General features: G+C 32.4%; 1 protein-coding gene across 1 annotated transcript; it reads right to left on the bottom strand.

Moving 5' to 3' along the window:
• Positions 1 to 2,703: 2,703 nt before the first annotated feature.
• Positions 2,704 to 9,287, bottom strand: LOC110023978 (potassium channel KOR2-like). Its single transcript, XM_020723658.1, has 12 exons — positions 9,190 to 9,287; positions 8,874 to 9,098; positions 7,743 to 7,806; positions 7,328 to 7,667; positions 6,887 to 7,182; positions 6,713 to 6,793; positions 6,498 to 6,596; positions 6,031 to 6,252; positions 5,762 to 5,950; positions 5,521 to 5,596; positions 5,140 to 5,434; positions 2,704 to 3,183 (listed from the first exon to the last, which is right to left on the bottom strand). The coding sequence occupies exons 1-12, from the start codon at positions 9,285 to 9,287 to the stop codon at positions 3,084 to 3,086; spliced, it is 2,085 nt and encodes a 694-aa protein (XP_020579317.1). The 3' UTR covers positions 2,704 to 3,083.
• Positions 9,288 to 12,140: the final 2,853 nt, after the last annotated feature.

Raw genomic sequence — 12,140 nt, 5'->3', positions numbered from 1 at the left:
GTACCCTGGAATAACGAGTGTTAGATCGTTAAGCTTGCTTATCACGTTTGTAGACTTCTATCAAAAGGTTTTCGTTTCGCACATACGACCCCGAACTGTTGCGTGTTATAAAATTTATGTTAGTAAAGTCATAACTTACGCTTATCACGTTTGTAGACTTCTATCGAACTGTTGTGTGTTATAAAATTTATGTTAGTAAAGTCATAACTTAATGTTTCGTTATTGTACAAAAATCTAGAACTCAAACACAAATAATGAGAAAGATACAGGCGAAGAAACTATAATTTTTAGCGTGGAAAACCTAATAAGGGAAAATATCATGGTGCCTAACCCAGTTAAAATGATCCATTAAAAATTTGCCAGTATAAAAATTGATCATTTTCCTGTACTTGGGAAAGGTTATAATGTTACATCAATTACAGTATTTGTCCGTATACAACATGCAAAAATATTTGATTTATTTTGAATTCAACGCTCTATAGTAGTTTCCACTGAGAGTTATCGTCGAATTTTTAATACACCCACCCTATTTGTCGAACGTCACTCCATAGTATTTAAGGCGAAAAGTCTAAGGATGGTGCAGTTAAGCTTCTTGTCCTATAGATTGAAAAGGTTTGAAAGCTTGAAAACAGTGTTTTTACGCTCTGTGTCTTTATGGCAAAAAGTTTATGGATGCTGCAATTAAGTCCATGTCCTATAGAATGAAAAGGCTTGAAAGCCTCAAGACGGTGTTGTTATGCTTCGTGTCACTAAAGCAAAAATTCTAAGAATCTTGCAGTTAAGCTTTATGTCCCGCAGATTGAAAAGGTTTGAAAGCCTAAAGTCAGTGTTGTTACTCTTCATGTCTTTAGGGTGAAAAGTCTAAAGATGATGTAATTAAGTTTCATATCTTATCAACTGAAAAAAGTTTGAAAGCCTAAAAATGGTGCTATTATGTTTAATGTTTTTTTTAGGGTAAAGAGTTTAAGGGTGGTGCAGTTAAGCTTCATGTTTTATAGACTGAAAATTTTTGAAAGCCTAAAATGGGTGCTATTATGCTTCGTGTTTTTAAGGCAAAAAGTTTAATGACAGTGCAATTAAGCGTTGTATCCTATAGATCAAAAGATTTAAAAGCCTAATGACGGTGATGTTATGCTTCATTTTAAGGAGAAAAGGTCTATCAATGGTGCAATTAGCTTTGTGTCCTATAGACCGAAAGATTTGAATGCTTCGTGTCTTTAAGGAAAAAAAGTCTAACAACTATGCAATTGAGCTTTATGTCCTAAGAACTAGAGGGATTTAGATTCATTCAGTTGAACACATTAGGCTAAAAAATCACACTGACTTGCATCCAACTAGAGAGGTGACTAGGGTGTGATTAGATCAAGATGGAAAACACAGAGATTGATATCCAATCTAAGAACCAATCAAAATGATTCTCATTCAATCTTTATTTGGTTGATTGTTTGTTTTTTGGTTTTTTTTTGTTTAGGAAGTGTCTTGAACACGCTAGGATGGACAACTATACGAACTCACATCCAACTTAAGAAATGAAAAAAGTGATTAGATAGGGGTGGAAAACATAGAGACTTACACCCGACTCGGGAGCTAATCAAAATGTAGATTTAATTGGTTGAATTGGAATATATTATGATGGAAAGCACACAGACTCACATTCAACCTAAAAGATAAACATAATCAAGTTAGAAAACATAGTGATTCACATCTAACTTGAAAGCTAATCGAAAGAAGATTTGATTAAACTTGAACACACAGGAATGGAAAATATGAGAACTCACATCCAACCTAAGAGGTGAATAGAGTGATTAGATCATTTTAGAAAGCACGGGAACTCACAGTTAACTGAGAGCTAATCAAAGGGAAAGTCAACCTAAGGGAACATTTTTCTAGACCTAAAGGAGGTTGATTTGATTGATGTTTGATTTGGAAATCTTTGGTTTGAAGGTTTGTTTGGAAACACGATTGTTTTTGTTTGAAAGTTTATTGTTTTGTTTAAAATTTTTATTGTTTTGTTTGAAAGTTGATTGTGTTGAAAGTTTTTTGTTGTTTTGTTCAATGAGTTTTGAGTTTTTTCTTAGTTTTATTTAGTATAGGACACCCTAAGGAAAATTATACTTTGCCGAAATTACAGTCAGAATAGTCTAAGAATGATGTCCTAAAGACTAAAAAGTTTTCAATTTTTTTTAGTTTTGTTTTATTTTTCTTTGTTTCAACTTAACTTTCATTAGAAAATTTTAATAGCTTTCTGGTTTGATTTCAATTTAAGTTTTAGTCCCAGTGTTGATTTTAAGTGTTTAAATTTTGATGATTATTATTTTCTTTAATTGAATAAAAAATGAACTTATTGTATAAAAAATAATCTTAATTTATTAGAACTAAATGAATATACGACACTAAATAGGATGCAACGGAGAAAAATGATTCATGCAGCCGACCCCACGCAGTGGGATTAAGAATTTGTTGTTGTTGTCGTCGTCGTCTTATTTTCTTTAAGTGAATTTTGTGCATGGGATTAGAATGTTTAAGATCTTTGCTCATTTTCAGTGTGTTGTTTTATGGACTTTTGGAGTCTAATTGAGTTTAATTTCATTCAAGTTCTATCTTAAATTTAAAACATTGACAATCCAAATTCTCCTTAAAGTTTCAGAGACTCGTATTATATTTAAAAATATATTAAAACTTTTATAGGTTATGTGCGCCCCCATCCCAACACCCCCACTCCCTTCCCTCTCCTTGAATTCGCCATATTTAGAATAATCAAATTTACATAGAACGCTTCTTAATATAACTGCTAGATTAAAAACATAAAGTCAAAGCTCAAATTGATTGTTTTCTTTGATATACTTCGATGAATGTACGGGAAGTTATTTTTAACTGCTGAGCCCTCCTTTTGTAGTCTGCCGCAGCAGCAATAAAATGCCATCTCTGCCATCTACCGCTGTTTCAGCTGAAGCTGAGCTTAAATCACCAGAAAAAAACTTCCATTTTGGAGACAAGTTTGTTGCAACTTCCGACTGAAAACCAAACAATTTCACACAAACTTTAAGAATCGACCGAAGATTGCTTTGATTTCTGTTTTACAACTAAAAATCCAATTGTGCTTTTTCTCTAGCATACTCCAGAATCTCAATCAACTGTTTGTTTCCACTTCTTCGGCCTTCATCAAGAGCAGTATTTCCCCACCTGGAATAGATGGTATATAGATCTTATTAGAGAGAGAAAAAGGCCAAATACAAGGAGAAACTCAGATTCGATAGTGAAATAGCAAGTTGGATTAATTTACTTTGTATTTTATTTATGAAGCAATAGTTACTTTAATTGTAAGACTTGACTAATAAGAAAAGTGTCAAAATGGTCCTCGACTCTTTATAGGGAGTCATTTTAAGTAATCCGAGGGACTAAATTGGCCCCATATAAATATTCAGGAGATTTTGTTGTAAACAAACAAATGAGCCCTGAAATGAATATAATAAGTATCATTTGAATTATATAAACAGTAGGATTCGAATTGGGATCAATTGCCGTTGTTGTCATCGTCGTCATCATTAACGCATTAGTTTTATTCTGGCCATTTGGGATCAATTAAATGAATCATCCTTCATTCAATCTTATTTTGTTCTCTGGGAATTGTTAAATATATTTTATTTATTTATTTTTGCGTAATTTCTAGTTGTATTGGTTTTGAACACCCTTTTCTTATTCCGAGTTTTATCTTATTAATCTAAATATTGTCTATTTGGTTCAGTTTTTGTCATCTAGAGTACATCCTAAAGCACTTAAATTTATGTTTCATTATTATATATTTAATAGATGCTATTCTGGCCGTTTCTTTGTGCAATCATTTCTTCCTTTATAATCATTTATCAAACATACATTTTAATAGTCTCATTTCTGTCATATTTTACACGACATGGATCTTAGATATGTTATCTATATCATTACATACAATAAAATTAAGATACTTAAACCTACCATATTTTTGAATCACTATATTTTTTTTAAAATTATGAATTACTACTTCATTTTTATCTATTAAACTCATATTTTATTTATTCAATCTTTTTTCTGCCAATCATAAAGCCTTCAGACCTTATAAAAGTTTTCTTAAAAATTCATTCATTTCATATGAGAACCCACTTTCAAATCCATCTTATACACATAGCACATGAAAATGTATTTCATTTTATCAAATCCTTTGCAAGCATCTTCAGAACTAATACACAATGATAATATTAACTTTAACATATTTTTGACACACTACTTTCTTCCATTCACCCACTTAAATCAATTCTCATGACATTTCAAGATCCACAAAAAAATGTATGATGATTCTTTTATTTCTCACTATGTTTTTAGTACTCTACTTTTCATAAAAGCCAATATTGATAACATTTTTTATAGCTTGTGCTTTTTACTCATTTGATTAAATTTTGTTATCTATGATCACAACAATCTTAGATTTCTATTTTGTTCGTCCTCGTGCTCAGTCCTTGTACAACCATCTATAATTTTTTTAGTTTTAAAATTCTTTAAAAAGAATTTTGCAAATCAAATTGCTCAAGCATTTAACCCTTCAAATCTGAATAGATATCTCATATTAATCTAGAACTTCATCTTAATGCATCATGCTCAACCTAATTTATCTTTACTTCTTGTGTCAATCTAAACTTTATTTCATGAATGGAGGTGCCAAAAATTGACCTAACCCGCCACTCCACGAACCTAACCTGAATAATTTAGGTTTGGGTTCAAAATCCCAATAAATTTAATTATTTTTTTTTATCTGGCCCACTAGCCCGAAATTGACCCAAATTTAACTCACCAACTTTAATATGACCTGAATATTACTCAAAATTAATGTAAATTTGATCCAAATAACTATTATGCATATTTAATGTTTGGGTCAAATTTTATGGCCCATTTAATATCTGTGTCAGGCACTAGTCAAACAGTTTCATGTTGGGTAAAATTCAGATTAGGGTTGAACCTGAAATGTGAACAGGATTTGACAGTCCTATTCATGATTATATTTATTTGTGTTTTTTAATATTTTTCTTAAAACATTGATTTACTAACTAATTTAAATATTTTTAGAATATGCATATAAAGTTATTATAAAATGCAATCGGCATGTAGTACCTATCTTTGATGAGCACATCAGCTCCTAATTCTATCAAAACTCCAGCAATTAAATGCAAGCCCGAGGCTGATGCAACATGAAGCGGAGTTCTCAGATCATAATTTTGACAATTTGGATCAACTCCATACTTCAGTAGCCGTTGCAGTACATCGACTTTGTTATCTGCAGCTACTTTGCAAAGATATGTCCCAGCATCTTCCAGATTCATAACTGCTCCACTCTCCAAGAGCAGGTTAGCAACTTCTTCATGACCTGCCCTCACAGCCTCTAATAATGGTGAATTCCCAACCTTATCTGCATTTAAGAGTCACCTATATGTTACTTAATCGTTAATAACAAAACGCAAGGAAAAGTTTTTTCAAAGCCATTGCTTAACTCACCAAGGCAATTGACTTCTACATTTTTTTGAAGAAGAAACTTTACAATATCTTCATGTCCTCTTGATGCAGCAATGTGCTGAAACAAAAAGTTCCTTTAGTAAAGTTTCTGAATTATCTATCTCCTAATCAGTAATATAGCTTCGAATTCAATAATGAATGTTTGGTTCAATGTTATTAAGATAACATAGTATTTTGACCAAAATGTTAGAAAATTAAATTAATGAAAGGTATGAGGTTATACTAGTGTGCTCCTTCCATCATAATCCTTGATGTTAGGATCTGCTCCGGCATCAATGAAACCCTTAAGATGATAAAAATCTCCATTATAAGCTGCACTTCTTACTCCCATTGAAAGTTCTGCTTCTCTCTTTGTGATTAGAAAGGATATCTCTGATACCAATTGCTTCTTCTCTAGATCATTCTCATTTCCCTATAACATAAAGTGGAATTCAAAGTTTTTGTATTGCTCATTAGTTTACATACGATTAATATTTTCTTTTAGTTCCTCACCTCAAGCACATTTCTGAGTATTTGATAGCTATCTTTGACATATAGCTGTAAAATGTTGCTCAGATTTTCTTTTTCGATTTGTAGTATTCTGCAGAGTTTAGTAACACGAACAGTATATGGTTGTGGAATATTGCACAGCGCTGCAACTTCACCAAATAAATCAGAAGGCGTAAGTTCTGATATAAATTCCGTTGATCTATTTTCTCCAATTAGCAACTCTTCCTACATTAGAAAAACAATAAGATAAAATTGGTAAGTAGTACTATATATATATTCTACAGTAATAATCTTTTGATTTTTGTCTAATATGATATAAATTCCTTTGGTTATCTGTAAGATTTTTAAAATTTTCTTTGTTTATGTATAATTTATTCTAAGTTGTAGTGAAGAAAAGTATATTGTTAACATGTTTTCTTAAGTAACATTACTAAATTTAGTTTTTCAAGAAATTAGCAAATACTATTTACCAAAGAGCCATGGGACAATATGTATATGTGATCCACGGTTGTTCCTTGTTCAATGATCACTTCTCCTGGAAGAAAGAACTCTTCCGTTAGTTTCATTACCTGCAAATAAAATTGGATCCAAAACTGTTAATTGAGAACTTCAAATGAAATTATTCAATATGTTTCATTTAGAAATAAAAAGGGGGGCAGGTCAAGATGATCAGTTTTACACGTACAATCTGATTTAAGAAATTATCTGAACATCCTCTAAAGAGTGGAACATTCTGAACTATCTCAAAATACAATGAGTGCGATAGCTGAAAAACAAAATTGAAAAATTCATAATTTAGAGCATTATAATCTGCTAAAAATTCTACTTTCAAAACTTTTCGACTCAAAAAGAAAACTACCTTGGCTTTCACAGCCTCTGGAATGCCATCAATAAATCCACTTCTTGTTCTACTGCATTCATACTGCAATCTAAGGTGGCTTTTAATACGGTTTCTGATCTCATTACTAAGATTAGTCCTATCCATATACTGTGTTATACTATTCATCTCATCCCTGAATCTTTCTGTCTTTGAACCCTTAACTATCAAAGCTGTCATATTACCAATCAAATAAGCTCCGAGAATCATATTAAATGATACATATATGATGAGAAAAACCATCTCTCTGGTGCTAACAGCATGTATGTCTCCATATCCTGCATAAAACAACAAATTAGTGTTGAACAATCTTCTCATCTCCACCAAATCAGGCAATATACTAGATTATATTCTTCATATTTGCAAAGGAAGGATTTTAAAAGATAAATTAAATGGGATTCGAAAGACTGAAAATTAACTCACCTATGGTAGCCATGGTAATGGACATGAAGTATAGAGAGGTAATATAAAGCTTTGAGAAATCCATCTCTCTGAAGTTCATATAGCTGTAATCACCCAACTTCAGAGCTCCAATCCATGTGTATCCTTCAAGCTCTGGTGGCATAGTTGTTGCAAGGTAGAAGAAGATGCATGCAGCTGTATGTACACTATATAACTGTACAATAACAAGCTTCACAATTCTAACATACAAGTAGTTGATGCGGATGTCCTTCTCTATTTTTTTGAAGAAATGGTTAATTTTTCTCACACGGTACAGTCTTGTCCACAAAAAATACCTCACTAGTTCTCTTCTTCCTGTGCTCTGCTTAATGTTAGCATGTTAGTATGTATTAGGCATGAGTACATGAATGAGGGCGAGCTTGTTTTCACACCTCACCTTGTATATGGTATCCCATGGTATGCATCCAAGGAGGTCTATAATGAAATCTCTTGATGCATAGCTGCATGATAGAAATCATTGACTTTAATTCAATTTATTTTTGACATAATTAGGGGTGAAATCAACCTCTTTTGAGGACGGGCAAATCATAATAATAATAATAGTAATAATGATAATAATGCTAATTAACCCAAGCAAATTAGGCATGGCATTTAGGCCACACATATTTATATTAATAAAAATAAAGAAAAAGAGAAACTACCGCCCACAAACTTACAAAAAGCTTTTAAAGCATAATTTATGAATTCTCAAAATTTTAATTATTTGTTTTAACTAGTGTATTTTGAGGCCCTAAGTCTGCTTTTCAATAGTCCATTTGGGCGATTTTAACTATTCTATGTTTATTCCATGAAACATTCCATTTGGGCGATTTTAAACGTCATGTATCTTCTGCATAATCTTTTATATCAAAAGTGCTGAACTTGTTTATCTAGTTAGGGCTGTCAAAAAAGCTCGTTGTTCGCGAACAACTCGTGCTCGGCTCTTTATGCAGCTCTTGTTTGGACGAACAAGTTTTTAAAGCTCGAATTATAAACGAGTCGAACACGAACAACTTTTTGTTCGCTTGTGTTCGCTTGTGTTCGGCTCGTTTTAGCTTGAAAAAAAAAAAAACTATATAATTATTTATATAATAATATATTATATATATTTATTTATAAGTTTAAATCATAATTGCTTGTATTGTAATGTGGTTATGCATCTTTTTTGGCATACATTTGGTTTATGTTTGAATCCAACATTATACATCTATTTTTTCAGTTTAATTTTAACGAGCAAATTTCGAGTCGAACACGGAAATTTAAATCGAGCCGAACATGAAAACACTGTTTACGAGCCGGTTTCAAACACGAGCCGATTTCAAACACGAGCAATTTTAGGAGCCGAACACGAGCCTAGCTTGAGCTCGGCTCGTTTGGAGCCATATATCTAGTTCGACTTAATATGAGTTTAATCTCTGTTTGACCATTTTCAAACTGCGTCTAATTTATAGAAATTTGAAATTAAAATAATAATAAAAAAGATTATTAACATCAACAAAGATAGCAGCCATAAGAGATTCAGACTCACTGAAAGGCAATGCTGCCTCGATCGTAAACCATCTTATTGCCATGAGGAGCTTTGTAAGCGACGAAGAAGTTAAGCAGCAAGTCCATGAGAAAGATCAGTACGCTGACGTAATCAATCAATGTCAATTCATCCGGCAGCCCTCTGAAGAATCCGAACTCTAATGGCGTAATGAAGGTCGAATATACGCGCCACACCAGCACAAAGTTCATCCACAAACCATACCATCTGAAAGAAAATAATTGTTATGCGTTGGAGAAGATGACTAATGATTTTGATGATGATATTACACTATGATGCGATGAAGGGTTTTAATTACCTGTCATTGGGAAGGATAACAATTGGGGTGCATCTTTTGTTTGTGATGTCAAGTGTTTCATTGCTGTTCGTAGAATCATGAAAGTTGTTTCGCACCATATCTCTCTCTCTCTCTCTCTCTCTCATTCACTATAGTGTAAGGCTGAACTTATAGTGCATGCTGTGGAAGGAGAAAGACGGAGTTTACAGGAAACTTGGAGCAGGCCGGCTGATGAGTTTTGTCAATTTGCAAAATTTGTACCCGGCTGACCATAGCATAATTATTTATCTATTTAACACTTTTCAAGATGGTACATTTATTATGATCGAACACGACACCTAATTCTTTGCGGATTGGATGCAAACTCTCTCCCAATCTAAGAACCAAAGCGGCTTATAAGCGAATTGGCTCAAGCATAAATTTGGAGAAAAAAGTTGCGTACGTAAGACGTACACAGCGCTGCGTACGTCTTATAGGTTATTCAGATGGCATTAAGGGGTTATATCCGCATTATACCCCCTGTAACGTTCATGTAACCTACTTGTACCTTCTAGTAAGTTCCGCGCTTCTGTTTTATTATATTTGTAGGTTACCGGTAGGTTACGGGTAAGTTACAGGTAGGTTACATGGAGGATAGCGTGGATATAACCCCCCTATACTCTCTGAATAACATGTAAGATGTACGCAACTTACGTATGCAAATTTTTCTCTTGAATTTGAGGCCACCCAAAATAAAAGGTGGAAATTTATCAAAGGCAGGATTTTTACTGAGTTTAGTGAATTTATAGTGCCATTCAGTATGGAAACTCTAACTCCGCTGAAAAATTGATTTTGTCTTCTTTGATAGAGTGCAAGATGGTCACAAACAAAAGGAAAAGTTTCCATTATAGTGCACATAAGTACATTCAAATTACGTTCTCATCTTATTTATACATCAATTAGCCTACGTAACAATAGCTACGTGATATTTAGTTTTAGGTTTCTTAAGAATATGCATATAGCAACATCTAATGCATGCTAAATTGGTTGCAATCTAATTAATATTTAAAATTTAAGTTACAAGTTCGTATGAGATTATTTAAGTTTATTAATCAAGGATTGCTTCAATAACTAATATTTTTCATAATGACCAATTATCATTAACTTTACTTCCACTAAATCGCTAACTAATATTTTTTTTCTGTTAATGGTGAGGTTAATAACATTTTAAAATGCAATCAAAATTTCTATCTTTTTATATAAATAAAATTTTCACCTTTAAAAAGTCTATAAATTTTCTAATGGATATATGACCTATGTATATATAATCTTTACATGATGTGACATGACACAAGAATGGTGGGAACTTCAAGCTTGGCTCAGAGGGATAAAATACTTTTAGTTAGAAAGATCCGAAGGGTGTAACAAGGAGTGTTGGAGACTTAAGTTATGGTATAGTGGAATGGATCTTGTAGAAGATCCAAGTTATTAGTAAGTTATATATTGAGTAGCCCAAAAACAAAAAAAATAAGAGCTAAGTTTAGGCCTTTGGTGTGACAAACATAAAGAACCCTAAATCTTGAAATCACATGAACACTTTTGAGGAATGTGTTTAGTTATTTTTTAGAGCTTGATCCAATGTATAGTGATGCATGTGTTAATCATGCAAGTATACATGCCAATCAAATAGTATTAGAGTTTGAATCTAAGTTATCAATCGTACAAGGAATTTGTTATTTTTTGAAAGAAGTTTAGTTACTAGTCTACTAATCCTAAACTTAGTTCGAAATGTTTTTTATTTAGATTTTGTAAAGAGTCTAAAAATTCTAGTTTAAAGTGAAAAGCTAAGGTAAAGTGAAACAATATTCTACTGGTTTGAAATTTCACTTGAATTAGTTTAATCAAAATCTAAGTTTGTTTAAGTGATTATTTCACTATTATTAACAAATGGGCCTTGTACTCTTTATTCACTACTAAGATATAACAAACATTGGAGTTTCATATTATGATTAAATCTTCTTGACCCTGTAAAACATATGAATAAGCATTTTCCAATAAGATTGGAAACATTTAATGATAAAATTCCAATTCCATCAAGCACGCATGCTTTAACTTAGTTGTGTACATATTCTTCTTCTAATAGTCCTAAATTGTAACAAATTTTAAAATTCAAATGACCACTTTGATATGTAAATTATGTATGGAAGATTAAAATATCAACATAACAATCTCATGCCCAAGAATCTAAGATGGATTCAACTATATTAAAAAAAAAAACCAAAGAAGTAAAAGATCTAAGTAATATGCATGATTTGATACATAAATATCGATTTCTATAGAAATCAAAACAAGTACTACATGGAAAATAAAATAGAAAAGCAGGGGGTGAATTTTTTCTCACAAGCATTTGATCTTTGCACCTGATCTTTTCTTTAACTTGCTTCACTCTCACTCACTCTCATCAATATGAAAATTAAAATAGTCTCTAGTCAAAACATTAAGAACTATTCATGATCTCCCAAAATTGCATTTTTAATTAATATAAAATTCGACCAAACTAAAAACAAAGTGCCATAAATGACCTATATTGATAGGGAGTGTTGGGGTGTCGCTAAGTAGCCCCACAACACTACTATCAAGCATGGTGGTGTTGGAACTAAGCTCCTCCTTTCATAAAGTACAAACTTTGAATTAGGGCTTGTGTATGTGTGTGTGTGTTTGTGTGTGTGTGGGTGTGTGAGCGTGTGTGTGTGTGTGTATACATATATATATATTTACAAAGGAAAACAGTATTTGACAGAGGCGCAAATACCGATTTCCCATGCGCTAGACCCCATGATCAGAGCCCGCGTCATATGCCTAAATATTCGAGAACTCAGTGCCACTGGGATAGAACCCGAGACCTTAGGGGACTTACAATGAACCCCACCAAACAACAGGCCACAGCTTGAAGCATACACATATACATATACATATATACATACATACATATA

This window comes from Phalaenopsis equestris, unplaced genomic scaffold (assembly GCF_001263595.1).
Source record: "Phalaenopsis equestris unplaced genomic scaffold, ASM126359v1 Scaffold000239, whole genome shotgun sequence".
Classification (NCBI taxonomy): Eukaryota; Viridiplantae; Streptophyta; class Magnoliopsida; order Asparagales; family Orchidaceae; genus Phalaenopsis; species Phalaenopsis equestris.
The sequence above is the reverse complement of the archived record's forward strand: the minus strand, read 5'-3'. Positions and strand labels throughout refer to the sequence as shown.